This window comes from Caloenas nicobarica, chromosome 7 (genome assembly GCF_036013445.1).
Source record: "Caloenas nicobarica isolate bCalNic1 chromosome 7, bCalNic1.hap1, whole genome shotgun sequence".
Taxonomy (NCBI): Eukaryota; Metazoa; Chordata; class Aves; order Columbiformes; family Columbidae; genus Caloenas; species Caloenas nicobarica.
In genome coordinates, this window is record NC_088251.1 from 23,308,310 (window position 1) to 23,322,607 (window position 14,298).

The 14,298-nt window shown below is 37.1% G+C and overlaps 1 protein-coding gene across 3 annotated transcripts in view; it reads left to right on the forward strand.

Annotated features, from left to right (window-relative positions):
- Positions 1-14,298, forward strand: part of ADK (adenosine kinase) — a 286,143-nt gene that overhangs the window by 123,423 nt on the left and 148,422 nt on the right. For all 3 annotated transcript variants that reach the window (XM_065639242.1, XM_065639241.1, XM_065639243.1), the window contains exons 5-6: positions 5,353-5,525; positions 11,388-11,496. In XM_065639242.1, coding sequence (XP_065495314.1) covers positions 5,353-5,525; positions 11,388-11,496 — 282 coding nt within the window. The remainder of the gene's footprint in view (positions 1-5,352; positions 5,526-11,387; positions 11,497-14,298) is intronic.

The following is a 14,298-nucleotide window of genomic DNA, read 5'->3' on the forward strand; positions in this document are numbered from 1 at the left end:
TTTGTGTTTTTAAGACAGATCTCTATATATAGATATATAGATATATATAGTGATTTAGGTTTTGATCCCACTTTTTCTCATTTTTATCTAGTTTTCTAAGATGATGTGTGACTTATTTTCTTTTACCATCTAAAATATTCCTTAAAACATTTGTAACAGCTTTTTAATGGACTGCATATATATCTGGTGATAGGATATGTCCTGGGGTACAGCAGACTGGGGAAACCTGAAGTGTGTGTGGACTCATTCCAAAAGTCAGAATATAAAAATAAGAGATACTCTATATAGAGCTGTATAAAGAGAAGCCATTTCTGTACTGATTTACTAAAAAGAATGCATCATAAGTAGCTGCTAACAGTGTTTTGTTTAGATGTAGCAAGCATGTTAAGTCTTAGCTAATTTTGATCTTTTGAGTCTTCTCCTCTGTGAGCTGCAATTTAAAATAAGACCAGATTTGACAGATCATGCAGAGAAGAGTCCATCTCCAGATAACGCACTTCAGATGCACTTCAGATGTCTGTATTCGGTGTTAATGAGTTTTGAAGATCCTTCACTGTGAAGGGGCATAATGCTTCCTGTTGTGTTGTCAGTTCCAAGGCATTTAGGATTCAAGTCAACAGCTGAAAACTCCTGTGTACAGAAGGTATGTCAGTCTAAGCAAAACTTCATCTGCTTTGGCATTGCTAGTTTAAGATGACTGACAGATGTGGAAATGCACTACTGGCTACAGCTCTAAAAACAATTTGGGATCTAAGGAGTTCAGATGGAGAACAATGTGAGCGTCATAGCAAGTGTCTTCGTCAGCCTTCTCGTTCTGATTATCGATGTTGTCCAGTTAACTGCAGCACTTACAGCAAAGTGTACAGTCAGAGTAAAATGAAATAATTTCTGGAGGATCTTTGTTTTAGTCAGAGGGCTATAAAGCTTTCTTAATCTTCATTAGTATGATGTTTATTTTTAAGTCTTATGGGACCATGTACTGAGATGCAGGAGCAGCAAACTCTCCTTTCGCAGGGGAAGTATCTTTGCAACTGGAGATAATGAGACAAATTAGATCAACTATTTAGTTTTGTTGCTTTTTACCTTTCAAGTGGAGGTTCTCCTCTACAATGAGCTGTGCAGGAACAGCAAAGAAAAGCTTTGAATGCAGATTGAGTGTTGTGGTATGGGATATGGCACTCTGCCACTGCAGCAGAAGCATAGTGTTCTCAGGCTAAGTAGAATAAGCTTGGGAAATAAAAAAGAACTCAAGTTTCTCTCTTTCTTTACTTCTTTAAGGCCACTGATTTTCTTTCACATAGTATGAAGGGGCATTTTTTATTTTGGGGGTGTAAGGGACCATTCAGGGAACTCTGTCATCTCATCTTGAATATTGGTCTCAAAAGAGAGCCTTGAGTAGCCAATCAAAGTCAAGTCTAGGGTTGGAAGAAGTGCTTCTACAAGTGCTTCTGTAACTCGGAGGAAAGGTTGTTTCCAAAGCTGTTTTCTAATCAGACAAAAGTGGAAATAGGTGTTCCACATCTTTGAGGACTTGAAAGAGTGGGACATAGTTAACTCCAGGCGGTCTCACAAAGTCACAATGGAGTTTTCACAAGTTTTACTTGTTACCAAGTTTTCTTGGCATCTCAACATCTTGCAAGAAAAGACGGTGCTGTTCTCTGCAATTGCTACCCACTCGCTGGAACATAAAGGTTCTTTACATTTCTCTGGTAGCTAAAGCATGCCAGAGAGGTCACTCTGTTAACTCTGATCATGAAAAAACACTTGAACAGATACTTCTGCTACTGTGAGCCCAAGTTAGTCTCATGAAAATAAGAAGAGAAGCTTTCTGTCGCTCTCTAGTGTGTCCTTGAGTGGCCAGGGTGCTGGCCTCTTTTGGAAGTGCTGACTTCAGTATTCGATCATAAGGAATAACATGCTTGTAGGGATAGGATAATCTGATATTAGATGATGCTTATTTTGAAATCAGCCTGATTTTTAAGACAGAGTTATGCTAAAGGCAATAAATATTTTTTTTTAAAGTTCTGATATTTTCATTTAGTCTACCAGGGTGCATACAACAAAAATGTAAGGAAAATGCAATCTGTTAACTCAAGAGAACATCTGAAAGGTATTCTATTTTCCATGCTCCTTCCTCTGTCACAGGTGCTTATCTTAACTGAAAAGGTCAGGGCCTGTGCTTGGGCGTACCCAACGTTCAAACTGCATTGACAGAAGAAAACTTTAGGATGAAGAAACACATTAGATTTCATAAACCACTCTAGATTTTGAGTTTCCTTTGTAGCATCCCACTCCTGAAGCTGTCTTGTTCCTTCATGGTAAGTTCCTACTTTTGACACTTCTGTCTATGGGCCATTAAGGGCCCCAGATTCCCTTGGGTGATGGTGAGGATTCATGGTGTGGCCAGGTGCCAACCTCTCCTGACCAGACTGTCAATACAGTTCGGTAATAGTTGCCTCACTGCCTAGCCAAACCCTAGATAATTAACTCATTATATTGGAGCCTACTCAGCGGGGTCATTTTCCATTTCTGTCTCGAGTATTTATTCATTCAATTAAATCCTGTATTCCACATAAATCTATAAAACAAATTTGCAGTTTATATAACCATATGCCTGGCATTAATATGTGCAGTTTGTTGTTGGCCTTCATTTGTTATTGGATATAATGCTGCCTGACTGCTTCATGGTCTTGTGATGACTGGCCCCCATTCACATTTAGAGTGTTTTAGCCAAAATGTTGATAATAACAGTGGTGTGTGAAGTAACCCATAGAAGCCTGTTTTTTCCATATCATGTTATTCAAAAGTAAACTCCAATCCAGGGTCAAATTTTATAAAAAGTGCTCAAGAGTCTACCTTGAAGATGTTATTTTGTTTCTTGTTTCTTCACATATATGGAAAAAATGCCTGCTGTGACTCATTTCACTAGGTACAACTTAAATGGTATACCGCAGAGATATTTCTACAGTTCAGTTTCATCAAGTTTGTAATGTGATGTCTGGTTTTTGCCTTTTCTAACATGTAGCCCTTCAGCTGAGGACAGGAGGAACAGTTTGGAGGAGTTTTGCAACTAGCAAGACCTCACCACCAGTATTGTGGGAATACGTGGAGATAATTCCAAAAAGCTGGTAGTGTTTGTAACTGGAGATCTGTGATGAGAGGATCTTTCCAGAAACACTGCTGAACTACTTTTCCATCTTCCTCAGTGTTGCTTAACGTAGCTCAGATGTGAAAATGAAAATAATATCCATATAGTGGGAATATTCCCCCACCATCTAATACCTGTGTTTCCAATCATGAATATGAGCAGAACCACTGTTCTGGAAGAAGTGGTCTGTACAACATAGTGAGGTTCATCTCAAGAAATCCTAGATCATGACTTTTGATTCTCAATAATAACAACTTTACTTAGCTTTAAAGTAAGGATTGTGACAATTATATATGGCATGTATCGCATCTGAATTCAAATTGAGCTGCTGCCAAAACTGCGATACTTGAGCAGAAATTATTTTTTCAGAGATGTATGAGGAAGATTACTGCTCCAAATGTTGTCAGACTTTATATATAAAGGAAGTTATGTCATTTGATAAAATGTTGTAAGCTAAACTTTTTTTTTTTTTAAAGAATTGTTGGGGTTTGATGCTTTGATACATGCTGTTCATACTGATCTCTATTAATTCTTGTTATTTGTGAGAGTAAGGCCTGTTTTTCAACATGGGACACAAGGCTTCAGGTACTTCTGTTCTTATCGGTGTGGAAATTGGTTCCGTGTTTGCTTACACTAGGTCATAAGATCTTCAGTCTTGTTAAGTAATCCGTTCTACTTAAACATACCTCCAAATATAAAAGATTACTGTTCCTAAGACATTCAAAATGAATGTTGTATAAAAGTGTATTGGGTATGTGTCAATGTATGTAAAATACAAGGACATTGTAGATCATTCCCTTGTTAGGTGTTAATTTATAATAGAGAGATATGGATGAGATTAGCAGAGCATATGTAGTGTGCATTTCATCAATGAGAGATAAAACGCTGCCACCATCTGATGACACAATCTTTTTTGTCCTTAAACTTTAGATATATATTAAGTTGCTGCAGGAAAGAGGCCTTGGAATTTTCATCTACCTTTGCCTCTTTAATGAAGACTTTTACATGACTGAAGACTTCTGGTTTTGTTTTGTTTTGTTTTCCCCTACCCTGGAGCTGGAAGTAATAAAGATGTGACTAAGCATGTATTTGCAACTCAGTTACTTGACCTTTCTACAACCTGCAGCTACCACTAATGCTGCTTTGTAATGGAGACATTATCATTTATTTAAATCTTGATTAGGAAACAATTATAAGTAGGGATTTAGTATAGCAGTAAATTGATGTAGCCTTTAATTCATACTATAGATTGAGTGGATAAGCTTTCTGGCTGTAATTAGAGTGAATTGTAATGACTTCAGTTGGTTGACTCACCACCAGCAGAGTAGGGCCTATGATTGTTTCTTTGCATTTATATTTTTAGTTCACTCTTGATTTTACTTTGCTGCTAGATGCTGTTTTTTAACTTAGTACAAAATGGAGTTACATTTACAGTTGAATGATACATATTTTGGCTTAATGAAAGAGGAGCTTTATGAAATAACCTGGCACCTTAGCAACACTGTGCAGCTACACTCTTTCTTTACAATTCAGGTGACAGAACTGCTCTTAATAAAGCTGGAGATAGATATTTTCATGCATGGTTTAACAATGGAAAAGGGGAGCATTTCCTTTTTTGCATATAATTAAATGGTAGACATAAATGCTTATTTTCAGTACCATTTAGTTTTTGTATATATTGTGAATGTTGCACAATGTTTCTTCTTAGGTTTCTCAAATGTATTGTTTTCCTTATGTGCTGTCTCACTGGTTTTTGTGGGCGTTTGGGGTTGGGTTTTTTTGTTTCTTTTGCCTTTTCTATGAATTTTCTTCAAAGATATCATACGCTGCTTGATTAAATGTAAGCGTAGGGACATCTCCCTTGGGCAAGGGAACTTCTTTTGAAATACCTTGTTAAAAAAATACTAATCTGCTTTATTTGATAGTGAGCTATGTGTATTTAAGTTTTACGTTAGGTATTAAACACTCAGTGGGATCATTAAGGGTAAATTTTTTTATTCTTTGCTGACCTTCCCTTCCTTGATGTACCAGATGTTTTTACTTCAGGCGTAGAAGTGTTCTGTATATTGCAGTGCTCTGTAGGCACAGAATAAAATATGGCAAGTGGAGAGAAAAATGACCAAAAAAAAATCTGGCTTGCTAACTTTGTGGTTTTTGTTGTTGATTGTGGTTTTTGTTTGTTTGTTTTTCCTGTCAATCTGCAGTGGATGATTCAGAGCCCTTACAAAGCTGCAACTTTCTTCGGGTGCATTGGCAAAGATAAATTTGGAGAGATCTTAAAGAAGAAGGCTGAGGAAGCTCACGTGGATGCCCATTATTATGAGCAGAGTGAAGAACCAACAGGAACTTGTGCTGCCTGCATCACTAGTGATAACAGGTCAGGGACCTTTGATATGTTCCTAAGATATAAATGCAGTCGGCATAGCATGTGGAGCCTAATTTGTTTGGAAATTTGGCCTTGAAAAATTGTGATTTGAATGAAAAAGACAGTATTACCATCGGTTTGAGACAACACAGGACTGCCTGGGTCATAGTTTGGGTCTGTGCAGTATCAGTATACTTTTAGAGAACAGCAGTTCTATTATGGCAGAAAAATGTGAGATAATAAACTACTACTTATTTCCGAACTTATAGCTTCCAGTTGCTCTGGAGAGAGAAAATATGTGGGACATAAAAGTTGGTTAGCAAGTATATTTATGCAGCCTATGTGAAACCCGATTGGCATGTAAGGCGTGTATTATACTTGATTGGTAAGTGAGGAATATACTTCAGGTGATCATATGTTTAAAGAGAATGGGTGTCAACATATAGCCTGGTTGAATGGGTTAATTTGATTTTATAAGAGAGGAAGAAAAAACCAAATTTTTTCTTACAGTTGTTAACTTAATCTAATAACTGTAATTTTGTATGTCCACATCTCAACAATTTTTTCTGAATTGTCTTTCATTTTTTCATTTGCTACGTTTTTTAGATGGTCTTTGCTTTATAAAAAAATCACTTGTCCAGAAATCTATGATGTGTTCAACCTTTCTTATATTTGTAAAGTATGAACAATGGTCTTGTACTATTTTATGTGGTTTCAGAGCATTCCATAAGAACCTGTTTATAGAGCGATTTATTTTGGGTAGTGTAATGAAACTAATAAAACCAAGAATTTTAGAAAGAGATAATGAAGACAATAGGTATTTATCTTGAGCGTGTCCCTTTGCTTTCTTCTTTCTCGCTCCACTCACAACACCTGAACTTATGTACTACTTCTTAGCTGATTACCTCCTGACAATTATTTGAAGGTTTCAAAACCAGCCAGTCAGATTTGCCTTAGTCTTGAGATGCTACAAGCACACACCAAGCCTCCTGGATTTCTGCCAATATCTGAATTTTCTGATACTGGATATTGAAAAAACAATGGAAAAGGTATCGGTTACCCTGAAGAATATTTTCTTTTTGGCTCTGAATAAGAACAAAACGTCTCTAAGTATCCTTTTTGGTTTCCCTCTCTGGCTTTTGGTGCCATTGATCCAGAGGAATTGCTCTTTCCCTTTCAAAGCAGTAGAATTTATTAAGATAAGGTAGCAGTCCAATAATAAAATCCACACCAAACTTCCTGAGAAGTTGGTGAATGTTTTGAGTGGAATTAGAAAAGGCAATAGGCAGCAACGTGAACTGAACTGAGAGTCAGGAGAGGGAGAATTTTCCATATAATATAGAATCATAGAATGTCCCAAGTTGGAAGGGACCCACAAGGATCATCGAGTCTAACTTCTGTGCCTGCATCTGACAACCCCCAAAACACCATGTGTCTGAGGGCATTTTCTTGTCTCTTCTTGAACACTGTCAGGCTTGGGGCTGTGTCACCTCCCTGGGGAGCCTGTTCCAGTGCTCCAGCACCCTCTGGGTGAAGAACTTTTTCTTAACGTCCAACCTAAACCTCCCCTGGCACATCTTCCTGCCGTTCGCTCGGGTTCTGTCACTGGTCACCAGAGAGAAGAGATCAGTGCCTGCTCCTCCTCCTCCCCTTGTGAGGAAGCTGCAGACCATGATGAGGTCTCCCCTCTGTCTCCTCCAGGCTAAAAAAAACAAGTGACTTTAGCTGCTCCTCGTATAGCTTTCCCTCTAAACCCTGGAAAAATTTTAGTTAGAGCAGACATCTTGTTCCAAACCCCTGCAGAACGCGGGACTGACTCCAAAGTTAGTTCAGGTTTTCAGGACCACGTAATGGTTTCAGGGCTGGGTTTTCAGTAGCTCCAAGGATGGACGTTGCACAGCCTCTCTGGGCAACCTGTTCCAGTGTTTGATGACTCTTCATGGGAGAAATTCTTTTGATGATACCCAGTTGGAATTTGCCTTCTTCCAGCTTGTGTCTGTTCCTTCTTGGGTCCAAGAATAGTCTGACTTCATCTTCTCTATAACCTTTCATTAGATATTGGAGGTGGCAGCAAGGTCTCCCCTTATTTACCTCCTCTTAAAGCTCAGCCAAGCCTTTCTTGATTTGCTAAGTATTCCAGCCCCCTAATAATCTTGATGGCCCACTGCTGGATGCACTCCATTATGTCAGTGCTTTCCTTGTAACATGAAGCTCAAAGCTGGACATGGAACTCCAGATGAGGTCCAGCTGGTTGCGCACTTGCTTGTAGAGACCAGAATATCTCTGTGTGGATGCAGTGTTGACTTGTGTTCCAAGCCTTGTCCACCAGCACCTCCAGGTCCTTTTCTGCAAAGCTGTGTTGTATCCTGTCAACATTCAGCCTATATTGCTGCATGAGGGTTATTCCATCCTGGTTGCATGGCTCTGGATTGGGCTTCAAGTTTTCTCTCATTCCAATTCTCCAAGCTTTTGAAGATCCACTGAATGACAGACAGCCCTGTCCTCCAGCTTATCACCCTGTCCCTCCTAATTGAGTGTCATACATAATGTCTTACTCTCAAGAATGAATGTACATGCTTGGTGGAGGAAGGAAGTTCATTCATCTTCATCTGGAGTTTTGACATTAATTATGTCTACAGACTTCCCCCTTCATCTCCAGCATCCATATCCAGTTTTTCAAAGAGAAGACAAGCAATAAAGGTGTTTCTGCTCTATGATTCCCTCTCTCTTCAGTCACATAGTGTCTGTGTACGCATCCTGTAGCAATCACCATTTCCTAGATGACGTGATGGGAAACTGAAGTCAAGACTGTCAATAGACATACATCATGAATTCAGGAAAAATATATGCATCTTTTGTCATGCATCTCAATGGAATTTAAAACTTTAGTTGAATTTAGGCATTAAAATGTCTGTAAGAACTTCTTTAACTTATTAAGCAGTATTTTTGGTTTGCAAACATAAACCACTCTTCTTTCTCAATATCAAATGTTTGCTCAAAGACTAGAGACAGTAGCTCCATTTCAATTGCTGTTTTAGAGCACACTTGAGAGTGTGCAGGGAGTACAAGAGACTTATTTCACTCCTCGGGAGACAGAAAAACATGGCTGACGGTTGCTGCTAAAGGCTTTATTGTGCAACCCCTCCTCCTTCTCGTGAGAGCAAGTTTATTTTCAGTCTGATTGTTTCTTGGTTTTCAGTATTTTCTATACTTGTAAGAATCACTTCAACCTGGCCCCAGTTGATAACACTATTGATTAATCTCTTGTCCCAACTCAGGTATGTGCAAACTTGCTTCTTCAGGTAATTCAGCATTCTTTTGGAGGAGCTGCCTAATGGCACTCCTGGTTTTCCCAGTAAGTGGCTGTGTATATTTATGTTCCAGGTGCCCTGATGTGAATGTTTCTTGTTTCTGCTAAGACTATCTAGCTTTTTGCAAGAAAGAGTTCTGAGCTAATTCCTGATTACTGGTCTGAATTCTCTGGCTTAGCAATACTAATACGCTTTGTTTTCTCAGAGCTTTTCAAGAAAATCCTAACACAGGATAAAACTATAAAGTAGTACATAGACTGTGTCATAATCTGTTACTTTGATTTGTGCATTTTGCTCAGAAATATCCCCATGCAGAGTGTCTTGGTTACACTGTTTGATTTGGAGTACTCTGGCGGTCTCCAATTACCGTATTTCAATGAAAAAACATCCACCGTCTCTGTGTCCCACATGTTGAAGTTAGTGCCATTAAACTTAGAGTTTTAATTTGGAAAGGCTTGGTTCTTTGTCTTTAGTGTAACAATCTTTTTTAACGTATCATGTGCAGAGCATCTCTACGGTTGGATGTAGCCGCAGAGAGCTGGGTTTACAATTTCAGGGGCATGTGGTAAGTGAAAGGAAACAGAGTCTTTGCTTAGTTTTCTGGAACGTAGTTGCTTTTCATTTAGGAACATGTGTAGACATACAAGATTTTTCCAGCTAGGTCCTTGATGGATATTTAGTGTTTGCCAAAACTTAAACATTTAATTTGCTTTTTAAATTTGGTTTACAGAAATTTACCTCAGTTCTGCATATCTTTGTTGGATTCGCTTTGTTCTCCTGTGGATTTTTTTTATCACTGGAATAATAATGTTCATCAACAATGAAACTTCTTGTCATGTTACTCGTACTGATACTGAGGCTTGGTCTATTTGTTCATAAAATATTATTTTTTAAATTTTCCAAATTCACATTAGTTCTCATTGTCTTTAGGCTTTAGAATTAAAGTGATAAGCCCTGAGAATATTCCTGGGATGAAATGACACAGAACTGTGCTCTATAATTTAATATATTCAGAAAAAGTTAGACTCTTTTTTTTTTTTTTTTTTTTTTTTTAAATATACTTGAGCGGTTTAACTTGCAGGGATTGTCAGTGATAAGTGCTTCAAGAAGTTTACAGGGAGACTTAGTTGTCTTCATAAGAGATTGTTTTGGGCTTTTGTTTGGTTTTTATTGAATAGGACAAAGAGAAATGGTGATACTGGAAAGATGCTGTTTTGAGGTGGACTAAATTTTCAAGAATTCCTAGTTTACTTACCTCCTAACACATTTATGTGGTACTCAGTCTGGAGGCAGAAGCCTGAGTAGAAGCAGACTAGCAATTCGCTCTGACCCATTGTTTCTGGATTCTAGTAGTATTTCTATGGAAAGGGATGATACATACAAGGTCGATTGTATGCATGTTGGAGAAGGTAAAAGTTGTCAATAGCCATATGTTGTATGTATAATTACACATTATTTATCTGGCTAATGTACTGAAATATCACAAAACAGTGATGTGTTGATGTTAACAGTGCATCCTAGGACTATTAAACCTTGAAAATTAAATTTAGAACTCTGGAAATGTCTGCTTCCCCTCCTCCCCTTCTCTAAATATTGGATGTTGTTAGACATTCTCTAGTAAATGTTAGACATTCTCTAGTAAAACTGTACAGAAGGACTTGGTCATGGTAGCCAGAGTGGAGAGTTAGTGTATAATCATCTTTTTATAACTCATTTGTAAGAGTACATCTGTAAGTTTTATCTGTTTCATAAGGCTGACCTGAATGGCTGAAGAGGATGATTTAAAATAGAATGTATCTTACATGTAGCAAAGTAAATATGATACAAGTATTTTTATTCTTGCTAATGGAAGTTGCGTCCTGTGGCTGGTGTTATAACTTGTTAGGAAAAAATGAACTACAAATGAGTTTTTGGTAATTTTCCAGTAATACACAGCTAAGCCAAAGTGGTTTTTTTTAACAGTTCATCATCTGAAAGTAGCAGCGTGACCCTTTTTCATTTGCGAAAGGAAAATATGAACCTAATGAGGAAAAAAACCCACAAGCAATTCCCCTTTTAAAATAACTACTTGTTGGAAAATGATAAAGGGAAGACATTCATATCCATCAACTTTTTGGTTCTAGTGAGAGAAAATACTTTTCAGAAGTTAAACTGGAGCAGCTATTTTCCTTTAGGTGTTAGGTACTAGAAAAGTTTTCATGAAAATCTGCAGATAGTATACTGTACAGAGGGAGTTGATCACAAAATGCAACAAAGGTTGATTGCAGGCAAATGAAGGCACGTGAACAGCATAGTAGTGACAGGTTACATAAACTATGTAAATGGATTTAAAAATCATTATTGAATATATGGTTTAAACTTAAATTGTATTTAATGTATGTTTTAAAATATATTATCTAAATATTGTGACATGGTCAAAGTATATGTTTTGTCTTGCTCTTTGTTAATTGCTTTTATGTTTCTTATGATCTTTGATTATCTTAGAGAAATTTTGTTCTTTGTGACAAATTTGCAGTAGTGTTAGTTAAAGTGGGTCTAATGCCCATTTTTTAATCACTTTCAGGTCTCTTGTAGCTAACCTTGCTGCTGCTAATTGCTATAAGAAAGAAAAGCATCTTGATTTGGAGAAGAACTGGAAGCTGGTGGAAAAGGCCAAAGTTTATTATATAGCAGTAAGTTCAGCTTCTTTCAAGTTACTAAAATTTGCATTACAACATTGCAAGGTTTAAGCAATGAGCATGTCTGTGTATGGTTTAGGATGATTTCATAGGAATACAACGAAAGAAAATGCTTCCATTTCAGCATAGTTTGGTTTCTTTGAATTTAAATGTGCAAATGTAGAAGTATGTTTTAGTTATGTGCTTTCTTAAATTTGTGGGAAAAAAATCATAGGAACTAAACATATTTTCAGAGCTTTTGTAGTAGTGCATCAAATTTACATTTCACATTTTCTAGTAAATTGTTGTGAAGGATGCACAAATTATGTAGAAAAACACTATTAGCATAATTATTCACTGCAAACAGTTTGAGCTTATTTGTGTGAACAATCTTAATTGCTATTTATTCCATAGTAATTACTATGGCACCTTATAACTCAGTATTTCAGAAACAATGATTGTGACAGATCTCTTGAATGTGGGTGGTGGGGCAAACTAATTTTAATGATGAAATCTTACTTCTGGAATAAAGGGGTTTTCAGGATGGGGCATTAGTAGATTCACAATTAGTATTCTTCTTTTACCATCCAGAATGAATCAAGCCAGATTAGTGTATTTGTGTAGATTACATATTGCCTAAATAGAAGTGGTGAATTTGTTTTCATCTTGCTTTCAAATTGAACTGACTGATCAAAATTAGCAAACATAAAACAACTACGACAGATTAAAACCTCATAACATGCATGTAATATATGGATTCTGTATGACAGCTGCTTCCATTCCGCTACCTGAGCTATGTGGTAACAGCTGGGAAGAAGTGTAAAAAATTGATTATCCAGGAGGAACAAGTTCATTGAAAATACAGTTATTTCTTTTAGCTAGTGTTAATGTCTCCTACAGCCTGTTAGTGTGCACTGCTGTAGGCTTTACATGGTTGTTATTGATTCTTGTGTATGGCCAAGGCTGCCCCTTTATAACTGTCAAAAAATACTTAGAACCTTCTCAGTATACAAACAAAATACATCCCACTGCTATGACCATATGTTTGTGCTGCGGTTAAAAAAAAATACATGGGTGTATTGTCTACTCATTTTTTGTTTCTGTTTTTCAAGTGTTCTGCATTTTTTATTTCCACATAATAATACCTCACTCTGTTCCAAATGCCATGCTTAGGAACTAATGCTATTGGCAAAAAACTATTGAAAGGCTAAGAGTATAGTTTAAATAAAGAAGAAGAATGACAAATGTTACCAAAACCACTAAGTGTTTTTTTTAAATTATTTTACCGTGCTTATACATACATAGCAGCGAAGCTTCCAATATACAATTTAGAAAAAATTAACCTAGTGAAGATGCTTCAGGAAAAGTGGGAAACATTATATGAGGTGAAAAGCAGGTTTGGTTTTTTTGAGATATAGCTTTCACCTTATTTTAGTTCCAAAGCTACTCTTCTGTGGTCAGTGAGACTAATCACTTAAATTTTGACTAGGTGATTCACTACACTGATTTTCATATACAATAAAAGCTGTTCTTCAGATACCAGTTCTATGGCATCCAAGCTTTGAGTAAGAGACAGAGAATTATTGTACTAAACTGAAAATAAAACCCAAGGTGCGCATATGCTAATGGATAAATAAATAACACTGAAGTGCTAATAAATTGTATTAGATATTTGCAAAATGAAATTCAGATTAGGTAAACATCTGATTGCAGGAGGAGATCTGTTGAGTAAAGAACCCAGTTCACACCTGTAGTAAAAGCACTCAAGGCTGGGTTCATCTAAGAGATTTCTAGGACAGTGTTATTACTTCAGATTACAGATCGTATGTGTTAAGGAGAGGAGATAATGTGTAGAACTGTACACCTTCCCTCATGCCCTTTTCTTTCGTTTAGCTTCTTTACTTGCAGGTTTGTAGCAGTTTACCAGATTAAACAAAACCGTGTACTGAACAATTACCACTCCTGAGGTACAGAGTAGCTCCCTGAGTCATTAATTTGTCTACTGTTGTCTGTCTTCATTTTAGTCTTGTTACCTTCCTTAGCTTTGTACTGTGCATATGTTGCTTTTTATTTCCCTCTTTCTGTCCAACTGTCACCTGTTTCTTGGATTGCATTAGAATGTATGTTAGTGACAGATACTTACTCTGGAAATCCATGTCCTGAGATTATCAATCTCTTTTCTTGGCAGAGTAGGGCAGTTGTTGCTTTAGGACAGGTCTGTGATATCCTGTGGTCATCTGTATGTGCTTCCTAGAATAGATGACATGCTTTTCAGTGCAGCATTCAGCAGAATGGCTCTCAGATGAAACTTAGCTCTGAAATCTAATCAATTCACAGAGGGAGGAGTAGGTACAAAGGAAAAGATAGTGAAGCCGTGAAAGAACCCTTAAAGACAGCTTCTGTTACCATGAATGAACACAATACATTTATTTTAGCCATCTGGTAATCAGATCTGGCAGACAAATTGGAGAAAGACTAGCAAAGAATAGGACCCTGTAAATCACAGACACAAGCAAAATACAGAGGCTGCCCCAGCTTTCTCAAAGATGGTAGACATTAAAAGTATATTTTAATCATTTAAAATTACTCTGCTTTGTTTCATTTAAGATAGAGTTTGACAGCACATACAATCTATGCAATTTTGTTACCTTCTCCAGATATAATTCATATACTTCCAGTAATTTCTACCATTGACATCATATCTTCCAGTCTATCATATTCATTTCGCTGCGGATCAGCTACCTGTGCTGCTGGTGTCTGATTAGAATTCACTGTGAGGGACTTTATTTGGTTCCTACTGGAGCTAGAAAATGTCAC